The sequence below is a fragment of the Salvelinus sp. IW2-2015 genome, linkage group LG6.2 (assembly GCF_002910315.2).
Source record: "Salvelinus sp. IW2-2015 linkage group LG6.2, ASM291031v2, whole genome shotgun sequence".
NCBI classification, from domain to species: domain Eukaryota; kingdom Metazoa; phylum Chordata; class Actinopteri; order Salmoniformes; family Salmonidae; genus Salvelinus; species Salvelinus sp. IW2-2015.
In genome coordinates, this window is record NC_036846.1 from 14,753,027 (window position 1) to 14,775,687 (window position 22,661).

General features: G+C 40.1%; 1 protein-coding gene across 4 annotated transcripts; it reads left to right on the forward strand.

Moving 5' to 3' along the window:
* Positions 1-701: 701 nt before the first annotated feature.
* Positions 702-21,223, forward strand: LOC111965866 (lysosome-associated membrane glycoprotein 2). Of its 4 annotated transcripts, none has more exons than XM_023990249.2 (9): positions 702-984; positions 7,472-7,587; positions 11,471-11,681; positions 11,796-11,957; positions 12,198-12,397; positions 12,646-12,765; positions 12,913-12,967; positions 13,195-13,365; positions 21,073-21,223. In XM_023990249.2, exons 1-9 carry the CDS (start codon positions 939-941, stop codon positions 21,123-21,125), a joined length of 1,134 nt encoding a protein of 377 aa, XP_023846017.1. In that variant the 5' UTR covers positions 702-938; the 3' UTR covers positions 21,126-21,223. The 4 variants fall into 4 exon arrangements, with proteins under 4 accessions (XP_023846017.1, XP_023846014.1, XP_023846018.1 ...); XM_023990246.2 differs by lacking the exon at positions 21,073-21,223 and adding an exon at positions 17,218-18,008; XM_023990250.2 differs by lacking the exon at positions 21,073-21,223 and adding an exon at positions 16,535-16,621.
* Positions 21,224-22,661: the final 1,438 nt, after the last annotated feature.

Sequence of the window (22,661 nt, forward strand, 5' to 3'; positions counted from 1 at the left end):
CATGTTATATGCATTTAGTTTTCCATTTTACTTTAGCCCTGACTGTTTCAATGTTTTCTTTTTTTATAGACATGACTTTACAAATGTATTAAAATTTGAGTTGCGAACTTCGACAGAGATTATATACTATTAAAAGKACAGCCACATCAGTCCCTGTTTCCCTTCATGTTCCCAAGTATGATATCTCTTAAGTTCCAAGCATTATATTCTTTGTAAGTCCTCTCTGTAGGCTTTATGGAAGGCCTTGTGTTTGTGGATCGATGGAGTTGTTTGATATCTCAACAGATGAAACTGTTTATTGAGAAATCATGCTTGACTGGACTTTATGCCCTGTCTGAATAAATGTTTGTTTTATTGATTCAGATTAAAATAATTGTCAGTGTTTCTATTTTGTTTTTCCCCCCTTCATATCTGTTAATTTTCATAGACATCTCAACCCCCCCCCCCCCCCCCCCCCCCCCAATAGTAAGATAGTATTGGCATGTAGTATATAATATTGGGTTACCAACATATCAGCTGCACCTTTTTATTACAAGAAGTTATCCATATCAGAGTTTCTAAACCATCTTTGTCCATATTGTCATACAATGTAAATAGTAAAATGTGTTCCCTCAAAAAGAGGGAGGAAATAGTATCTTTTGATTGGTTGTTTGGGTGATGTGTGTCACAAAATAAACAGGAACATGATTCTACAAAATTCATATTTTGTCACTTATTCAGGGGGAGAAGTAGCAACTAAGTTTATTCAAAGCACATTTATTGTGGAGTTCCGATACGGAGTTCCGATACGTGCTTATTATAGGAAGCTCTGCCCGCAAGTCATATGACTTTAATTTCCTGGTGCTTTTGCGGTAGATGCGCTCGAGCTGCACATTTGGAAGGTAGCCGAAGTCGAACGCTGTTGTTTCTGGGTGAAGTGTTTTGGCTACCAAGTTATCATGTTTTGGTGCGCGTTTGTGATTTTGTTCCTGGCTCTTGGAAATGGTATGTTTAGACAATTGAAAGTAATATTGCTTTGTGTCACCGTTGGCTAATATTGGGGGTCACAAAAGAGTAAACTTTCGGTGCTCCGTCACTTCAGGCCTATCCTCTACCAGATTGTTAGCTTGATAGCTATTTATTTTCTACGCCAGTAGATAGCAAACAAACGTTAACTATAACTTAGTTTAACGTTGGTTCCAAAAATAAATTGATATCCATAATCTCAGACTTGGAAGTTATTGGAACTGTTGACCTGTCATGCTTATTTAGCTAGGTAACGCGCCTGCTGTTAGAAAATAACGAGTTGTTCCTCTGTCTTTGGCTATAACCCCATGTTATAGCCATGGGGTTATAGCCATGGGGTTATACAATGTTTAGACATTGTATTCGGCTTTATATCGTCATTATTGTGTCTATCAAACCTCAACCTGTCAACAATCCACCCGTTTCATTCATCCAATTTATTTGGAACAACGTGTGACAAGATGACTTGGCTCAGAACACCTATCTAGCTAGTTATAATCTGCTAACGTCGTTAGTCACACTTTGTTGCATGACATTTTCGTAGCTATCAATAGCAACAGCAACCAGTTACTGTTGTAAATCCAGTTCAATCCAAAATCTTAGTTTAAAGGACATTAAGGATTCACACCTCGAAGGTTTTATCTTATTTAGCTAGCTAACGTTACCTAGCAAGCTTGTTGATCAGGAAGTTGTCTCGTGACCTAGCTACAGATTTTTACCCCAGATAAAGTTATATACTAAAGATTGGTGTCCATTACAAGAGAGCCCCATACAAACTAACCTGCTTTCCTGTAACGCCAAGTAATGGACACCAACAGTCGTTGGTTTTTAACATTCGCTCGCGTACAATCTGTAGCAACTCATGACCAAGCATCTCTTGATTGCCCTTTGCCAACAGTGTTGTTTAATTGTGAAACGGCTTAAACCAGGGATCAACTAGATCCAGCCGGAGAAACATAACAATAAATACGTTTAGACTACAAATTGACTGGAAGAAAGCTAAACAGATCATATTTGACAAAAATATAATTATTTCAAACCTTGATTAAATTTGGGGACATTGCCCTGCTTAGGCTCCTGTCTTTCAGATGGGATGTTAAAATTGGTGTCCTGACTGTGGTCAATCAAAATCTCATAAAACTTATTGTAAGAGTAGGGGTGTTCACCCCCTCATGGGTAAAGTCCCAACCTGGCCACATTCCATCATGGCCACCTAATCATAACCAATTGTGCTATTGTGTTTTTCTTGTGCGTTATTTGTAACTTATATTGTACATAATGTTTCTGCCACCGTCTCTTATGACCGAAAAGAGCTTCTGGATATCAGGACAGCGATTACTCACCTCGTACTGGATCAATACTTTTTCTTAAAGAGTCAGCTGCGAAAGATTTACTTCAGACACTGGACAAGGCCCAAATCCCCATCATTTGCATGAAGAAGAGCCAAGATATCGGGAACATAGTCTGCCTCTACCATCAGTCCTATTAGCCAACGTGAAATCATTGGATAACAAACTGGATGAGCTCCGATCAAGACTATCCTACCAACGAGACATTAAAAACTGTCAAATATTGTGTTTCACCGAGTCGTAGCTGAACGACGACATGGATAACTTACAGCTGGCTGGGTTTTTCATGTATCGGCAAGATGGAACAGCTGCCTCCGGTAAGACAAGAGGTTGTCAGTCTTGTGTCTATTTGTCAATAACAGCTGGTGCACGATATCTAATATTAAGAAAGTATCAAGGTTTTTCTCGCCTGAGGTAGAGTATCTCATTATAAGCTGTAGACCACACAATTTACCAAGAGTTTTCATCTATATTTTTTTTAGCTGTCTTATTTACCACCACAAGACCGCACTCAACAAGCTGTATAAGGCCATAAGCAAACAGGAAAATGCTCATCCAGAGGTGGCGCTCTTAGTGGCTGGGGACTTTAATGCAGGGAAACTTACTTACCTAATTTCTACCAGCATGTTACATGTGCAACCAGACGGAAAAACAACTCTAGACCACCTTTACTCCACACACGGAGACTCTTACGAAGCTCTCCGTTGCCCACCATATGTCAAATCTGACTATAACTTTATCCTCCTGATTCAAACTTACAAGCAAAAACTAAAGCAGGAAGCACCAGTGACTCGCTCAATACAGTAGTAGATTGGATGATGCAGGTTAACCCGAGAAAGTGGGGGATAACCTGAGAAAGTGTGCCTGAGACTTTGTGGGTGTGAAGAGGGCAGCAGACAACTTTGTTGGGTGGGCCAATGGCATTCTGGAGGAGCAGCAGGACTGTGATGCTGAAGCTCAGACTGCTCTCCCAGAGAAGAAAACAAAAAAATGAAGAGAACCAGGTGAGTTGTCAGAAGATGAGCCCATTGCTAATGCTGACATGGATTACAAAATCAAGATCCACAATGTGGTACTGGACACTTGTTGAAAGTATTCACCGCCATTATGCAGCAAACACAGTGCTGTGTGCAGATGTCTCTTGCATGAATCCGAAGCATTTTTTTGAGATCAGAGAAAAGGGCCTTCCAAAGACAGCCATGAAGGAGCTCAGCAAATGCTTACTGGAATTTGATGAACATGCCGCTGTTGAGGCATTGCAGGCTGAACTGATCAGCCTTGCACAACAGTGGGAAAGACTGAAACAGTCAGCATTGGAGGAGTACAACACCAGGGCTGCCGCCGCCAGTGATGAATCATGGGAAGGCTTTGAGGATCCTGATGAAAGTGTGGAGTTGGTGAGCAGAAGTTGTTCCATGTGTAAAAACTGCCCGATGTGCTGCAATCTTCTCCTGTCTCAGTACAATCTGCTCAAGGATGTGTATCACATCATTGGTTTGGGCTACAAGTTCCTCCTCACCCTATCCATCACTCAGGTGGCTTGTGAGAGGACCTTCTCCACCCTAAAATTCATAAAGAACTGCCTAAGAACCTGCCTCACTCAAGAGAACCTAGACACGTTCCTTTTGATGGCAACAGAGAAGGAGATTCTTATGGGACTTGACAAAGATGACGACATTGACAAGATGGCAGTGAGTTACTGTGCCACCTACTGGTTTACTAGTGGTAATTACTCTGAAGTAGCTATGCTATGACTCTTAACAGGCTGACATGGGTAAAAGACAATTTGCTTTGAGTTAAAGCTTTTGTACAGAGGCATGTTTTTTGGACTTTTGTATTATACTTGCAGTTATGTAGCCAATGTTCAATTTCATTGACTCAGTGTATAGATGTGTTTATTTTTGTGCTGTTCGCTTTATGGGCACCAATGAGTGAACATTGTAATCAATTTTTTTTTTGAAGAGTGCATTTTTGGCTTTTGTATTATACTTACTTACATTGTTGTAGCTTATGTTCAGTGAATGTGTGTGAAGTTTTTCGATATGCTTGAATATAGAGATAATTTGAGCTAACTCTGTATATCTCATTCTCTTTTTAAAAAGTGTAGGCTAATTGTTTTGTGTGTCTAGCCTTGTACATTTGTATGTGCTATGATTGGTGTATTCCTAGTGAGATTGATGGTGGACCCATAACCATAGCATACCTTAAACTCAGTGTTCAGATAGGCTACTTGTTGGTCAGTCCCAAATGTTTGGCCAAATTTATAACTAGTTTGGTACCCGTTACTTTAACAAATAGGGTTAGCCTACAAAATTAGCCGTCTGGTGGTTTGCGTGAACAGGGTGGCCTGGGATGGAGTCAAATTCCTGGCCTGAATTATTGTTTCAGTCCGCCCCTGCAGACCACCATAGTCTCTGTGTCCAAGAACACCAAGGTAACCTGCCTAAATGACTACTGACCCGTAGCACTCACGTTTGTAGCCATGAAGTGCTTTGAAAGGCCGGTCATGGCTCACATCAACACCATCATCCCAGAAACCCTAGACCCACTCCAATTTGCATAGCGCCCCAACAGATCCACAGATGACGCAATCTCTATTGCACTCCACACTGCCCTTTCCCACCCGAACCAAAGGAACACTTACGTGAGAATTCTATTCATTGACTACATCTCAGCGTTCAACACCATAGTCCCCTCAAAGCTCATCACTAAGCTAAGGACCCTGGGACTAAACACCTCCCTCTGCAACTGGATCCTGAATTTCCTGATGGGCTGCCCCCAGGTGGTAAGGGTAGGTAACAACACCTGCCACACTGATCCTCAACACGGGCTCCTCAGGGGTGCGTGCTCAGTCCCCTCCTGTACTCCCTGTTCACTGCACGGCCAGGCACGACTCCAACACCATCATTAAGTTTGCTGATGACACAACCAGTGGTAGGCCTGATCACTAACAACGATGACACAGCCTATCAGGAGGAGGTCAGAGACCTGCAGTGTGGTGCCTAGGATAACAACCTCTCCCTCAATCTGATCAAGACAAAGGAGATATGATCGTGGACTACAGGACGCCCACATTCTCATCAAAGGGGTTGTTTTGGAGCAGGTTGAGAGCTTCAAGTTCATTGGTGTCCACACCACCAACTAACTATCATGGTCCAAACACACCAAGACAGTTGTGAAGAGGGCACGACAACACCTATTCCCCTTCAGGAGACTGAAAAGATTTGGCATGGGTCCTCACATTCTCGAAGTTCTACAGCTGCACCATCGAGAGCATCCTGACTGGTTTCATCACTGCCTGGTATGGCAACTGCTCGGCCTCCGACTGCAAGGCACTACAGAGGGTAGTGCGTACGGCCCAGTACATTACTGTGGCCAAGCTTCCTGCCATCCAAGACCTCTATACCAGGCGGTGTCAGAGGAAAGCCCTAAAAATTGTCAGACTCCAACCACCCTAGTCATAGACTGTTCTCTCTGCTACCGCACGGCAAACGGTACCAGAGCGCCATGTCTAGGTCCCAAAGGCTTCTTAACAGCTTCTACCCCCAAGACATAACTCCTGAACAGCTATTCAAATGGCTACCCAGACTATTTTCATTGACCCTCACCTCCATTTTTACGCTGCTGCTACTATCTGTTTATTATCTATGCATAGTCACTTTACCTACATGTACATAATACCTCAACTAACCTGTGCCCACGCACATTGACTCTGTACCGGTACCCCCTGTATATAGCCTCATTACTTTATTGTTGCACTTTAATTATTTATTTTATGTATTTTTTACCTGCATTTTATTTGAGTAAATACTTCCTTCCAGCGTTCTGGTACAAAAATGGTCACTGTGCATCACTGAGGTGGGTGCTACACATTGATAGTGGATAAGGTGAGTTTCCCCCTACTATGTAAAGTGCTTTGAGTACTATATAAATCCAATTAATTATTATTTGTATTATGATCACGACTCTCAATTATACTTGGTAACAGATAAAAAAAAAAAAAAATCACTTGGAGTGGATTTCAAAAATGTTATTGTGTACATTCAGTAGAAATAAGCCATATTACAATAGACTTAATGACAAAACTGATTTGAAGGATAAATACTGTATATTATTAAACGCAAGAAATACATTTGCAAGAGGTGCACAAGGTGTGGTGCCTAATGAAGGCTGGTGGGGGTCCGAATCACTCAACATTTAGTGTTTACATAGGCAATTAATATAACCTTATTACCCCAAATAAAAGCTTGTGGGAAAACAAAGCCTTGTTGAAAATCAACTAAACCAAGTCAATGTGTTGCGTCATCACACCTGTCTACAAACCAGCCATTGGTGAGATTTGGGCGACAATTGTCTTGCATCCAAAAATTAATGTCCAACAATAAAAAAAAATGTATATAAAAAATGATATTTATTTTTTGCTCATATTTTGGGAAGGGGGGCCAAATAAAACCGATTGGGGAACCGTGTCTTAAACCCTCCCAGTTAGATAAGTGATTGCTGTAGCAGCTGCTGTCTGTAAACCAATCCCCTTGTTATGATTGATAGAAGGAATGTGCACGTTGAGCCCATGGATATCTTGCCAGGATTCACTTTTAATATTCAATACAGTCAGAATCCTAGTTTTGTTTTCAGTAGTAAATCTCTGATCCCCCCCTTCATATGCATAAAATTTATATTTCCATTAGAATGTTTTCATTTGGCCTGAGAAATGGCCCCAGAGTCCTCTGTTGCAAGCTAGGGCCTCTGATATCAGGTCACTCGGGGTGACGTGGTCCCTGTCACTCCAGGTCAAGCCTAACCGTGACCTACCAGTTAGTCCCATGTGAGAGTAATCCGCTGATGAACGGTTTAATCAACAGTTTAAAAATGAAGGTTAGGAAATCGTTAGCCTATGGCGTGTTCCCAACTCTGACTTTTACAGTGATTTGAGGCCATTAGGCTACTTATTTAAGGGAAGTAGAAAATACCCAAAATGCATGTTAGACTAGCCTACCTATGCTGGTAAGATGTGTGTTTACCTTGAATTTATTGAAAAGGGGTTTATTTACAAGTCTGCCTCGTGTTTTTTTGTGTCTTCTCATTATGAAATGCAAGAGTGTTTATTTCTATTGCAGAACTCCACCTGTCACATTCGACTGAGGTGTCAGTCAACAACACAGAGAATAAATTATGCCTCTACGCCAATTTGATGGTCAACTTCTCCGTCACCTATGAAGTTGGTGTAAATAAGGTGCGTAATCTGTATATTTACTCCTATTTAAATGGTTTTAATTTGCAGGCTAGTACATCTAAGCCTTTAGAGAACTCTTAAAGCATTCCAGGTATCGCACTGCTATATTAAAGTGTTGAGTCAAGCTTCGTACTGTGAGAAATAATGTTCTTAATTCAGTCACGGAGAGGACAATACTCCCATCAGGTATTAGCAGAGAGGAGCGGGTGAACTTGACTCAAAATGTCTCCCTCCAGCAGGTGGCGTTTTTTTCGTTGTTTCGCCCAGGAGTCGTTTTATGGAGGTCAATAAGTGTCAAATTTGGTCCCCAAAAAATGATGGCTTATTTGCTAAGTGAGGTTTATATGATTGAATATAAGTTGTTGTTGATGTCACCTGCCTGTATTCAAGGGAGAGGGATGCTATGCTACTAGCCTCATGCCATGAATATGCATAGCCATCGAAAGACGACTCTGATATGTTTTTTTTCTCAGTCATCACTTGTCCTACTTATATCAATACACTTGTAACAACTTAAGCATTACTTGCAGCCACGTGAGTGCTAGTTGGCTACCGAACAGAACATTAAGCGAGCCAAGAACAGCCACACAAATAAACGGACTACATGAATATCGACTCTGGGTATAGGGTTGAGAAATGTCTTCTGTTCATCCATTTTCTGTTTAGTTTTTTCCCCCCTCTTGACTAAATAGTTGTGAGCCAAAATATTGATACCCTTTTACTTTTTTCAAGTAATGAACCATTTCTTCCTGAAAAGTCTTGAAATGAATAAATATTTTGGTATCCACATATACATGTATTTGGTTTGCAGTTGAAAAGAACAAAAAAATTGGAATAATTTACTAAATGTTAGCTTATTCCACGAAGAAATCGTAAAATTGCCCGGGCAATATTATTGGCACTTTCTAGAAGTAGTTTCAAATAATTAATTTCAAGCAGGTGATTCTCCTTTACTTTGGAATTGAACTTGCCTGTGGTGAGTTGCAGGTGTCTGCTAAATAAAAAATTACTAATTCAATCAGTTTGAATAGAGAAAAGGACTCATTCTCCTATTTCGTGTCACTGTGTGTACCGCAATGAGCATAGAGAAAAGAAAGAACCTGAAAATTATCTGAGGTCAGATACAAGATTGTAGCCAAGCATGTACAATCTCCAGAGACCTTGATGTTCATGTTTCCACCGTATGTAATGTTAACAAGAAGTTTAAGGCCCATGCCACTGTAGCCAACCTCCCTGGACTTGGCCACTAAGGGGGCCCTTAAGAGATTTATATGGTAGTAGACCCAAGAGGACACCACTGCTGAGAGAAAGACCTACAGTGCCAAATAAAGTATTCATCCCCCTTGGCGTTTTTCCTATTTTGTTGCATTACAACCTGTAATTTTAAATTGATTTTTATTTGGATTTCATGTAATGGACATAAACAAAATGGTCCCAATTGGTGAAGTGAAATGAAAAAAATTACGGAAAACTGCTGCGTGCATATGTATTCACCCCCTTTGCTACGAAGCCCCTAAATAAGATCTGGTACAACCAATTACCATCAGAAGTCACATAATTAGTTAGATTGCACACAGGTGGACTTTATTTATGTGTCACATGATCTCAGTATATATACAGTTGAAGTCGGAAGTTTACATACACTTAGGTTGGAGTCAATTAAACTCGTTTTTCAGCCACTCCACAAATTTCTTGTTAACAAACTATAGTTTTGGCAAGTCGGTTAGGATATCTGCTTTGTGCATGACACAAGTAATTCTTCCAACAGTTGATTACAGACTGATTTTTTCACTTATAATTCACTGTATCACAATTCCAGTGGGTCAGAAGTGTACATACACTAAGTTGACTGTGCCTTTAAACAGTTTGGAGACCAAAGATAACCCTGAAGGAGCTGCAAAGCGCCACAGCGGACATTGGAGTATCTGTCCATAGGACCACCATAAGCCGTAAACTCCACAGAGCTGGGATTTACAGAAGTGGCCAGAAAAAAAGCCATTGCTTAAAAAAAAAAATAAGCAAACATATTTGGTGTTCACCAAAGGGCATGAGGGAGACTCCCCAACCATATGGAAGAAAGTGCTCTGGTCAGATGAGACAAAAATTTAGCTTTTTGGCAATCGAGGAAAAAGCTATGTCTGGCGCAAACCCAACACCGCTCATTACCCCGAACACCATCTGCATCATGCTGTGGGGATGTTTTTCATCGGCAGGAACTGGGAAACTGGTCGGAATTGAAGGAATAATGGATGGCGCTAAATACAGGGAAATTCTTGAGGGAAACCTGTTTCAGTCTTCCAGAGATTTGATACCGGGACGGAGGTTCACCTTCCAGCAGGACAATGACCCTAAGGATACTGCTAAAGCAACACTCGAGTGGTTTAAGGGGAAACATTTAAATGTCTTGGAATGGCCTAGTCAAAGCCCAGACCTCAATCCAATTTAGAATCTGTGGAATGACGTAAAGATTGCTGTACACCAGCGGAACCCATCCAACTTGAAGGAGCTGGAGCAGTTTTGTCTTGAAGAATGGGCAAAAATCCCAGTGGCTGGATGTGCCAAGTTTATAGAGACAAGAAAAAATAATTTGCATCTTCAAAGTGGTAGATATGTTGTGTAAATCCAATGATAGAACCCCCCAAAATCTATTTTAATTCCAGGTTGTAAAACAACAAATTAGGAAAAATTCCAAGGGGGGTGAATACTTATGCAAGCCACTGCCTGACTGCAATTTGCCAAAACACACCTGAACATGCCAAAATCTGTCTGGGAGAATGAGATGAGACCAACTTAGAGCTTTTTTGGTTAAACACACCATCTCTGTTTACAGAAAACAAAATTCAGCCTTCAAAGAAAAGAACACCTTCCCTACAGTCAAACATGGAGGAGGTTCAGTGATGTTTTGTGGTTGCTTTGCTGCCTCTGGCACTGGGTGTCTTGAACGTGTGCATGGCATCATGAAATCAGGACAATACCAAGGCCTTTTGGAGCGCAATGTCGGACCCGGTGTCAAAAAAAGCTGGGTCTCCATCAAATATCATGGTTCTTCCAGCAGGACAATGACCCCAAGCACCCAGGAATGGTTCAAGACAAAACGCTGGACTGTTCTGAAGTGGCCAGCAATGAGTCCAGATCTAAATCCCATTAAACTTGTGGAGAGATCTGAAAACAGCAGTTGGTAGAAGGCACCCTTCAAATCTGTGAGAACTGGAACCGTTTACACGAGGAGTGGGCCAAACTTCCAGTACAGAGATTCAGGAAGCTCATCGATGGCTATAGGAAGCGCTTGATTGCGGTTATTTTGACCAAAGGCTGTGCTACCAAATATTAAGTATAGGGTGTGGATCATTTTGTCAATGCCATTTCTGTTTATTTTAAATGGATATATTAAGTTCTGAATAAAAAATAAAGGTTCTGTAATAACAGTGAAATAAAGAATTGTGGAGTCCAAATACTTTGGTCAATTTCAACGTATTTTGGTGGAAAATTGTGAGTTACTTGAAAAAAGTGCAAGGGTGCCATTATTTTGGGCCACAACTGTATCCTGTAATTGTCATGGCTTGTCTATTTCACCAGGGTTCATCAAAGTTATAGGCCTTATATTAAAAAAAACGTTTTTTTTCTTCTCTTTAATAACTCCCATCTCAGTCGGATGATTTATAGGCCTAGATATTTCCCAGGATATAAAATATATTATTTTGTTCCTTTTTTTCCTCCTAATCCATCATAAGAACGGACACACTGTTAAGTTATGTCAACAGTACTATTTTCTCATGACCTAAGCATCTGAAATAGCCCTGTTCCTGAGAAAGTACTTGACAGGAATGGGATTCCCCTCTTGTCACTTTCTTAATGACTGTCCAATATTTTCGTCCCCTTTCAGAGCGAAACGGTTCTTTTTGTACTGCCTGAAAATGTGACAACAGAAGGGAGCACCTGCAATAACACAACATCAACATTGAAACTCGGTTTTGGAGACGGGCACAGCTGGGTGGTTGAATTCACTAAGGACAACAAAACATACCAAGTAGATTCCATTGTTTTCACCTACAACCTCAATGACTCAAGCATCTTCACCAACTCTACATCAAACGGTAACTAGTGACTACACAGCCTTGTCATGATACTGTTCATTCATGATATACCAATTCGGTACTGTAGTTGATATGACGCATACAGATATTTGACTGAATCTCTCTTGGGTTTAGAAACCAAGTCTGTGACCGCAAAGCCAAGGATCACCAACGTGGGTGTGGATACCTACTACTCCTGCAAGAGCGAAAATGTCCAGAGAGTAGAGTCTGTCACTCAGACACTGTATGATGTTACTTTACAGGCGTTTGTGACAAACGGCAGCAAAAGTGACACCGGTAGGTTGTACGAGAACAAGCATCAGGCCATTGTAGGATCAACTGTGACAAAATTATCTGATTTATTGTGCATTATGTCAAACACTATTACTGTGTCTGTTCTCCAGGGTTGAAGTCAATTCCATTTCAATACAATCAAATCAAGAAGTGAACTGAACATCAGTTTACTTACTGAATTGAAATGGAATTGATCCCAACCCTGTTGGTTCTCTGAAAAGTATCTCTATTCTTCCTACACAGACACTGTATGCGCTGCTGACCTAACCTCCACCACTGTGGCGCCCACCACGACCGTTACCACCACAGCTGCCCCCACTTCTACCCCTACCCCTACACTGCCCACACCCACCACTGGAAATTACAGCATCGCACCCGACTTCAACAGTACAGCCTGCTTAATGGCCACCTTCGGCCTGCGGATCGGCTTCAAGCAAGGAGACGTATGTATACACATAGTATAGCCATTTTAAAATTGGCCCTTTTGATGTTTTCTCATCTTTATCATGCAATTGCCTGTTCAGTAGAAAGGGTTCAGACATGTTTGTCACAGAGAACTTGACTTGTCTATGAAGATGGGTAGTTGTTACTAGTATGTTAATGTTCTTGTTGTTTATCAACCTGCGTTTTCAGTTGAATGCGTTGTTGTACAACTGACTAGGTATCCCCCTCTCCCTTTCCCCTTTATTAGAAAGTGGAGACCATCAACCTGGTGCCCAGTGCGACTAACGTGAGCGGGGCTTGTGGGGTTAACAGCAGCAACCTCATACTGACATCGGACACAATCACCATCATGTTCACTTTCAGCAACGTAAGTCGACGAGGCCAAATATCTGAAACCTAGGCCGTTATTATCCTGGTTGTCTGCATTTAGCTTGTAGACAGCTGGACTAAGGCGGTAGGATGCAGCGTAAGGTCTGTTTGTCTCCTGTTCAAGGTGTTTCCTTGCTCGTTACAGGACAGCAAGAAGTTCCACCTGCACGCTCTGAACGTCACAGTGAAACCAGCCACTGGTAGGCAACCTAGCACTACAAACCCTTTCAGAAAGCACTAGCGTAGAAAACCAAGTCCCTTTGTGGAAGTTAGTATAGGATCAACTTTATTGTCCCCCAGGGGAAAGTTGTCTTGGACACAGTGCGGCTTTATAATAAATAAACACTATACATTACATACATACACAGTATATACAATGCATATTAAAACCTCTACTCTCTTTGCTCACTCTGTGTGTTACGTCCAGGGGCGGATGTCTTTGCAGACAATACCAACATGTCCATTTGGGCGGCGGCGGTAGGCAGCTCCTACATGTGCAACAAGGAGCAGACATTAACTGTCACCCAAACGCTCACTCTCTACACGTTCAAGCTTCGCGTCCAGCCCTTTGGGGTTGAAAAAGGGGAATTTGCTACAGGTAGGTGACTCTGAGATGGTGAATTGTTATCAATACCTTTGTGTTGTGTTAGCCATATGCTACAGCTTACTAGGGTTACTAGAGCCAAATGCAGCAAATATGCTTGAAACTGAGACATAGGCCATAATAACCACTATTGGTATCAGTAGAATAGGTCAACTGTCCAGTTTGGTGAGAAACAGCTAAGTATTTAGAGCAGCAGGTAGCCTAGCGGTTAATAGCGTTGCGCCGGTAACCGAAAGGTTCCCTGGTTCGAATCCCCGAACCAACTAAGTAAACAAAATCTGTGCCCTTGAGTAAGGCACTTAACCCTAATTGCTCCTTTAAGTTGCTCTGGATAATAGCATCTGCTAAATAACTAAAATGTTCATATGTATTTTATACTATACCATGTTTCTGCCCCTGCTTAAACTGATTAACTACCAAATGATCATGAGAAGATGAGATGTTCCGAGTCGTGCTCATTGATTCTCTCTCTCTCGTCTGCAGCCCATGAATGTTCACTGGATGACACCAGCATCTTAATCCCAGTCATTGTTGGTGCCGCCCTGGCCTGCTTGATTCTCATTGTAGTGATTGCTTACGTGATTGGTCGAAGGAAGACCTATGTGGGATATCAAACCCTCTAAAAATCCATCTGTGATCATGAATCCAGAACAGTTTGATCCTTATGTGTCAGGGGGGTCCCAAAGCCTGATCCTGGATTGGCTGTGTAATCTTTCCATTAGTGACTGACTCACAAAACTGGAATAGTCAGACTATAGTCTCTTTACTTCAGCCACTCTTAAGAGCTGCTTTTAGACTTGAGATTAGGCTAGCTTCGCTTAGGTTTAGATTTGAGTAGCTTTGTTCAGGTAAATCTGAATACTCAAAACGCTCTCCAGGACCAGGTTGGACCACCCATGTTCTTTGTGTAATTTCCCTTTTTGTTTGATTTGCTTTGTATTTTTTCCGCCCTTCTCCCCTTTTTTTTTGGAAAGGAGCAGTGCAGGATTCTCTGCCTCTGTGTTTACCAGTACAGTATAGAAGGCCTTATTTATTGCAGAATCTCTGAAAGTGATTGTTTCTTATGACACTCCATTTCCTTGCATCACTTTCCAGATGATTCTTGTTCAGTGTAGGCTCTCTTTTGATCAAGTAGCACATTTTATAGAAACTCCGGTCAGAGTACTTGTGCTACTGTTTGCACATTTTCACGAGGAGTTATGACAATTGGGTGCTGTGCCCTTGTCACTGTGAATCATGCTCCCGCCCCCTCTCCCTCACCTTTTTTTGTTTCATATGTTCTTATTTAATGTCTGTGTACATTTTTGTTCAATCTTTCTTTTGTGGTTTCATTCATCCTCACAATTCATTGTAGCAGCGCAACATTTTGACAACTTGAACATTTTTGAATTTGCCTTGCAGCTAAATGAGACAACATTGAGTAGCTTTGTTGATTTGTCTCAGGAACTCCTTACTAACTAACCAGGATAAAGGTCTGCTGCTTCACTCTCCTCTCCCCTTACTGATAATCTACTAGTCACAGTAGTTTGAATCTGGAAAGGGAAGACTTTACGACTGAAATCTGTGTGGCCACATTAAAAAACAGTAGTATTATTGGCATATAGTGCATTCTCCAAGTTGACGTTACCAAACAAGGGATCTGTCCCTATATGTTCACACACGGCTCTAGTTGACATAATGTTTGCCACTAATGTCTGTTTGTCTCAGAATTATGTGTTAACTCTTTGACTGACGGGCTAATTTTGTGAGGTGTGAAATCTACCTTGAAGTGTTAATTTAACTCTGAAAAGTCCATGAGGATGTAAAAGATGAACCTGAAAGGAGAAATGAAACCAAACCCCCTCTCCCGTCATGACATGTTGGCATTAGGTTTCAAAAAGGGATAGCTGTAGTTGACTTATTTGCTGCCATTCAAATGTGTTCTTCGCAGATGGTGATTATTTTGTACATATGCATTAAACCGTTCAGTAAGTTTGACGTAAGTTCAAAATGCGTGCTGCAATATTACACCTGTGTATAGTATAGCCATTGCTGCAGTGTTGCTCCGGAAAGCTGCCAGTTAGTATGGGGAACTTGTAAACAGAGCTGGGGTCAATTCCATTTTACAATCAAGTCAATTTCAGTAAATTGATTTCTAATTCCAATTGTCCTCTCTGCTCTTCAGTGAGAAACATTTGAATGTGAATGTTTGTTTACTTTCTGAATTGACTGAAATTAAATGGAATTAACCCCAACCCTGCCCAGTTAACCCCTTGTAAGTTGTACCTATCGACAGAGAGTGGTAGTAAAGGTCATTGTCCACAGGATGTGTATATTTTTGTACTGTTAGGATGGGATACAATGGGAATTATGTTGTAGTGCGGTGGTCAGCATGAGACATGAATACATTTGATTGCCGCCTTTAATTGCTGTTGATTCAACCAATTTTTCTTCAGATTATGTGAATGATTCATTTATTCCTTATCAAATATTATTTTGGATTCTTGCTTTACAGTCCGGTGTGAGGTGTCTTGGAAAATTGACTGCTTTTCTACAAATCCTGTTTGTTACTATGATTCTAAAATTGGCTTCTCAGACCCTGTATAAAATCAATTCTAAAATACCCTTTGGAATCTTAACATTTACTACTCCCAATTTTCATTTACTTGACATGATAATGAATGTTATGATTGTGACAAATGTGTGCCTTACTCAATGAAGCTTGTCCATTTGAGATTCATTCAGGTTTGATATCTTTACATTTAATGGATTCTCCACTAGTCTAAATGTCTCCTATTTTATGAATTCAAAATGCATCATGTTAAGAAAAGGGAAATCTCTATTACAGGACAGGCCCATCCTCCAAATGTAAGATACATTGTATTTTCTTCTGTGTAACTCCAAACAAATGTTCATTTTTGAATTCCTTTTCAATAGGCTTTTAGCTGCATTAAATGGGAATGGAAATTTTCCCCCAAAATAATGGCGTGGAACATTTGTTTTTATATTTTACGATTATGAAAATAAGTGTTTATTGGTCCCTGGTCATTTTAGTAAATTGCTCTTTGATTTCCAACTATTCTTGACTGAGAAGCGTCCTAGTATGACCATGCATTCACCATTTTCATGTTTTACCTTTCACCCTGAAACGTCCCTCATGCCCACTTTCTTTACGTTCACCCAGCGGAGGATTGACGATACGACAGGGAGCTGCTCTGGCTGTGCTGGTGCTCATTGTATTGATCGCATATTTCATTGGGAGAAAGAAAAACCAGGGCTCTAGCTATGAGCACTTCTAAATGACCCCACTGAGGTTGTATCTTTCCTCATCAGGATACATGTTGATTGTAATTTAACTACAAATTGATATGTGCTGTGCATAGTTAACCTTACTGTGAAATTCACCTGAAGCAAAGCTCTTTCTCATGAAACAATGAGTTGGAGAAGATGTTTGTGTTAAAGAAATTGCGTGGCTCTGTTGATAACATTTGGCATGTAACAGTTCTTGTAGATATATTTAGAATTGATTGGCTGACTCTTATTCCTCACTTATAACATGGTTGACTATAGATGGCAGATGACGGCCAAATATTTTCCTAACTGCCGTCACTGCCCATGTTCTGACAGAATCCCGGTGTTGTTGTAGATCTGCCATCACCGAATATGCTCTGACAGAACCGCCCTCATGTGGTAGATGAATGTCTGGGTTCTGATCTGACGTCTTGCTGCTTTTCGAGCCTCGTCATCCATGTTGTCTGTGAAGAGCTTAACCAAATCCTGTTTCTTCACTAAAATGTGTGTTTTCTACTGACTAATTGCTAGCATGCTAATGTCGCTAACCCTTCTTCTGTCTCTTCTCTGTGGCAGCCGTGGAGTGCTTCATGGACTCTGATTTGAGCTTTCTGGTGCCCATCGCTGTGGGCGTGGCCCTCTGCTTCCTAATCGTCCTTGTGCTTTTCTCTTACCTGATTGGCCGGAGGAAGAGTCGCACCGGCTACCAGTCTGTATAATCCAACCAATCCCAGCTGCTTCTGCCTCTACCCATTCCTTCCCATCCTCCCCCACCCAAGCCACCCACAACACGTTGGCTCCCCATCCCCAAAGCTTCTATGGCATCCAATTGGAAATGGAAGGAAGAAATGTATCTTTCCTTAACGTTACCCCCAGCAAATTCCCTGTTCAGACTCCTACCCTAATTATCACCCCACCCAACAGTAATTTTTAAAGTTGACCGTTTTGCTATTTTTTACACCAACAATGACTGAAATAATTTACCACCAAAACCTGTCAACATAATCAGTGGTATTGCACCAGGTGTGTGTGGATGTAAATTGCATGGAGTGAAGTATCATGGGTCCTCTTAATAACAGGCCATAAGTTTCTTTATTCCCAGAGAGGCTCATATGAATGAGGCTGTTTTTTCTCACTTCTGTTTTGTGTTGCATTATATTTCTATGTTTCTAATTAATTACTCTCTTGTATAGAATTAATTGTTGATTTGGGATAAATAGGGACTTGAAATTGTGCAAAGAATTTATTGAAAGTTCATAGATATGAATAGCAATGCCTCAATTTGTAAGTATCCATTGTTAAATATTTGTAGAATTAGAAAATATCCTGTAATTTTTTTGAATTCCCTGTAATTTAAATGTTATTATACCCCCTGCACTAATCTTCTCTTAGTGTCCCTTTATTGTACTAGGACTAACTTTACAAAGACACGTACCAACCAGCATTTGGAGCAGTTGCATAAACATGTGATTTTGATGTTCGAGAGAAAATACAATGTTAAGAAGTCCCCTCTCAGGGAAAGGAAGACAGCGGTATAGTCTCGGGTCTGGTATCACAAATGGCTCTGTTAAGACAGAGCCATTTGTCTATTGCAGAGTAGGGACTCTGCAATAGACTAAACAAAATTATGTTGGTTTGCTGTCAGGAGTGTCCCTATATCCTTTTCCTCTAAAGGCATTTACTACCTGGATCATGTTCAGTAGGTAGGGCGTTTTGAAACGGGGAGGTACTGCCTGAACAATAACCTTTTTTCGTTGCAAACAGTTGCTACGGTGTGTCCTTCTGAACACTGCCCAGGCCTCATAATAGAAAGTATAATAATTTACATATTCTAGCACTAATTATTTTTATGACCAAAGCTTGGACAGAAAGGAAACTTATTTCCAGACCTCTGCATTTCAGAGCAGGTAAATGAACAGCCTGATTTTTTTTTTTAAATAAACCAGTGAAATGCATTGTGTTTGACCAAGGATGATGTTTCTATTATCAGGCTCATTATTCTGTTCTGTACCAATACATAAGACCTCTGGTTAATTTTGCCCCCAAGATGTGGTTTTGTGCCTTTTTTGTTGCACTACTATTCCCCTCAACCAAGCCTGTCTCAATCCGATGAAGAATGTTGAGATGATGTTAACTTGTTGAACTTCACTTGGACCGGGGAATTAAAATAGTTGCTTTCCTGTTTTGTAGTACTTTGCCTCTTCTTTCGTTAACCACCGGTGTTTTCCTTTCCTTTTGCTGCGCTTGTTATGACAAGGACATAACGTGTTGCATACAGTTGTAAATCTAGCCCTGGCAATGTTACATACATTTCAGCAATGTCCAGGCCCACAGATCAGACTTTGATCAGAATCATGACTGTATAATCTCTATTGGCATGACTGTCACCCAGGATACATCCCAAATGGCACCCTTGTGCCTTCAGAAAGTATTCATACCCTTTGATTTGTTTCACAGCCTGAATTCAAAATATATTTTTCTCACCCATCTACACACATTACCCCATAATGACAAAGTGAAAGCATGTTTTTAGACATTTTTGCAAATGTATTTTTTTAATTTTTATCCAATTTTATACTGAACAAAAATATAAACGCAACATGTAAAGTGTTGGTCCCATGAGCTGAAATAAAAGACCCTAGCAATTTTTTTATAAGCGCAAATAGCTTATTTCTCTCAAATGTTGTACACATTTGTTTACATCCCTGTTAGTGAGCGTTTCTCCTTTGCCAAGACAACCCATCCACCTGACAGGTGTGGTATATCAAGAAGCCGGTTAAACAGCATGATCATTACACAGGTGCACCTTGTGCTGGGGACAATAAAAGACCATTCGTGCAGTTTTGTCACACAGCGCAATGCCACAGATGTCTCAAGTTTTGAGGGAGCGTGTAATTGGCATGCTGACTGGACGAATGTCCATCAGAGCTATTGCCAGATAATTTAATGTTCATTGCTCTTCCATTATCTTCCATAAGCTCTTCCATCAACGTCGTTTTAGAGAATTTGGCAGTATGCACAACTGCCTCAAAACCGCAGACCACGTGTAACCACGCCACCCCAGGACCTCCACATCCGGGCTTCTTCACCTGCGCTATCGTCTGAGACCAGACAACCGGACAGCTGATTGAACTGAGGAGTATTTCTGTCTGTAATAAAGCCCTTTTGTGGAGAAAAAAATAATTCTGATTGGTTGGGCCTGTCTCCCAAGTGGGTGGGCCTATGCCCTACTAGGCCCAACTATGGCTGCGCCTAATTTATTTATTTCAATTGACTGATTTCCTTATATGAACTGTAACTCAGTAAAACCTTTGAAATTTTTGCATGTTGCAATTATGTTTTTGTTCTGTATACATAAGTATTCACACCCCTGAGTGAATACTTTCATAGAAGCAACTTTGGCAGCGATTACAGCTGTGAGTCTTTCTGGGTAAGTCTGTTTAGAGCTTTCGACACCTGGATAGTACAATATTTGCCCATTTTATTATTTTCTAAATTCTTCAAGCTATGTCAAATTGGTTGTTGATCTTTTGTTAATCAACCATTTTCAAGTCATGCCGTAGATCTTTTTGCAGATTTAAGTCAAAACTGTAACTCGGCCACTCCGGGAACACCGTCTTCTTGGTAAACAACTTGTGTGTACATTTGGCCTTGTGTTTTAGGTTATTGTCCTGCTGTCGGGTGAATTAATCTCCCAGTATCTGGTGGAAAGCAGACTGAACCAGGTTTTCCTCTTGCATTTTGCCTGTGCTTGGCTCCATTCCATTTATTTTGTATCCTAAAAAACTCCCCAGTCCTTCACAATAACAAGCATACCCATAACATAATGCAGCCACCACTATTCTTGAAAATATGGAGAGTGGTACTTAGTAATGTGTTGTACTGGATTTGCACCAAACATAACGCTTTGTATTCAGGACAAGAAGTAAATTGCTTAGCCAATTCTTCTGCAGTATCTAATGGCTTGTTGCGAACAGGATGCATGTTTTGGAATATTTGTATTCTGTAGAGGCTTCCTTCTTTTCACTCTTTCAATTAGGTTAGTATTGTGGAGTAACTACAATGTTGTTAATCCATCCTCAGTTTTCTCCTATGAATACTTATTGACTCAAGACATTTCAGCTTTTCATTTGTAATTAATTTGTAAAGATTTCATAAAACATAATTCCACTTTGAAATTATGGGGTGTTGTGCCAATGACCAACAAATCTCAATTCAATCCATTTTAAATTCAGACTGTAACACAACAAAATGTGGAAAAAGTCAAGGGGTGTGAATACTTTATGAAGGAACTGTATTCTCTATAGGCCCTGTTCAAAAGTAGTGTACGATAAAGGGAAAAGAGTGTCATTATGGACGTCCCAGTGCTATGTTATGGGTGCAGTCATCACTGGTATATTAATAGGTGCCCAAATTCTTTCTCCTTTTAAGGTCATATGAGCCTATCTCTGGAAGTTCAATGTATTGCAGAGAACAATGGATAGATCTACACTTAATCTCTCCAATGGATTGGTTGGATTCCCATATTGTTTAGTGTTTTGCGCATCAATAAGCCTCAAATAAACAATGTCATTTAATCTGACTTGATACGTTGTGGTTTTATACTTGACGTGTCAAATCATGTCATTTTCTTCTGGATTTTGTGTGAATTCCTTAATGTTTATAGTACAAAATGACATACACATTGTTCAATTAGTCAATATAATTTAATTTTTATTGTTAACATTTGCTACAGTGGTTTTATTAAACAATATGAATTGGCATTATGCTCACCATTTTAATATTTCTTAGCTCGAGTCTCCATATCTTTAGGCAGTTTTGATCATTGACTGTACCATATCAACATAATGAATAAAATTTATAAATCATTCTGCAATGCCTTTAAACATACACACCCCTACTTATTTATTTGGATAGTGAAGCTAAAACTTTTAATTTGGCACTCCAGCATTTTGGATTTGAGATCAATTATTTTACATGAGGCGAAAGTACAGAATGTCACCTTTTATTTGAGGGTATTTTCAAATCTGTTTTACCATTTAGAAATTAAAGCACTTTATCTAGTTCCCCTATTTCAATGTGTCATAAGCATTTGGACTAATTCACTTAGAGTTTGTTTCCCTGAAACAGACTAAGTCTAGTACTAGACTAAAAAGCATGTGGAGAATCTCCATTAAAAGTGCTTTTTAGTACAAGACTAGGCTTAGTCTATCACATTTTGTCTAAAGTTTAGTATTTGGTCCCAAATTCCTAGCACGCAATGAGTACATCAAACTTTTGACTCTTCAAATTTGTTGGATGGCAATGGGTGCATTTGCAGTTTGTTTTGGTTGTGTTTTGTTACGGATTATGTTTTGCGCAATAGAAATGAATGGAAAATAATGTATTGTGTCATTTTGTAGTCACTTTTATTGTAAATAAGAATAGAATATGTTCCTGAACACTTCAAAATTAATGTGGATGCTACCATGATTACAGATAATCATGAATGAATCGTGAATAATGATGAGTGAGAGTTACAGAAGCATAAATAGCTTACATAGAGGCACAAGCTTGATGTAGTCATTGCGTGCTATGAATATGGGACCAAATACTTAACGTTTAACTAAATGTAATACACTATAAGTGAATTTGTCCAAATACTTATGACACCTTCGAATGGGGGGACTAGATACATAAAGTGCTTTAATTTCTACAATTTCTAAACCGATATATATGAAAATACCCTCAAATAAAAGGTGACATTCTGTTTTGTCGCCTCATACAAAAAAAAACATTTGATCTCAAATCCAAAATGCTCGAGTAATTTTAGGTTCACTGTCCAAATAAATACGTAGGGGAGTGTATATCTGGGCAAAGTAGACCTTCAGAGAATGATGGCTAAAGGATAGTCATTACTTTATCTTGTTTGTGCATGTGTAATAAGTTATGTTTAATGTACTGTGCTTGACAACCTTCAACGTAAGAAAAGAGTTGCATGTAAAAAATATATAATACATTCCTATGGGGGAAAAAAGCAT

Bases quoted from the DNA above. Each gene is read 5' to 3' on its own strand.
- LOC111965866 (XM_023990246.2), top strand. From the start codon at position 939: ATGTTTTGGTGCGCGTTTGTGATTTTGTTCCTGGCTCTTGGAAATG. The intron at 7,588-11,470 runs GTGCGTAATCTG...GTCCCCTTTCAG, and splicing joins ATGAAGTTGGTGTAAATAAG to AGCGAAACGGTTCTTTTTGT. The intron at 11,958-12,197 runs GTAGGTTGTACG...CTTCCTACACAG, and splicing joins CGGCAGCAAAAGTGACACCG to ACACTGTATGCGCTGCTGAC.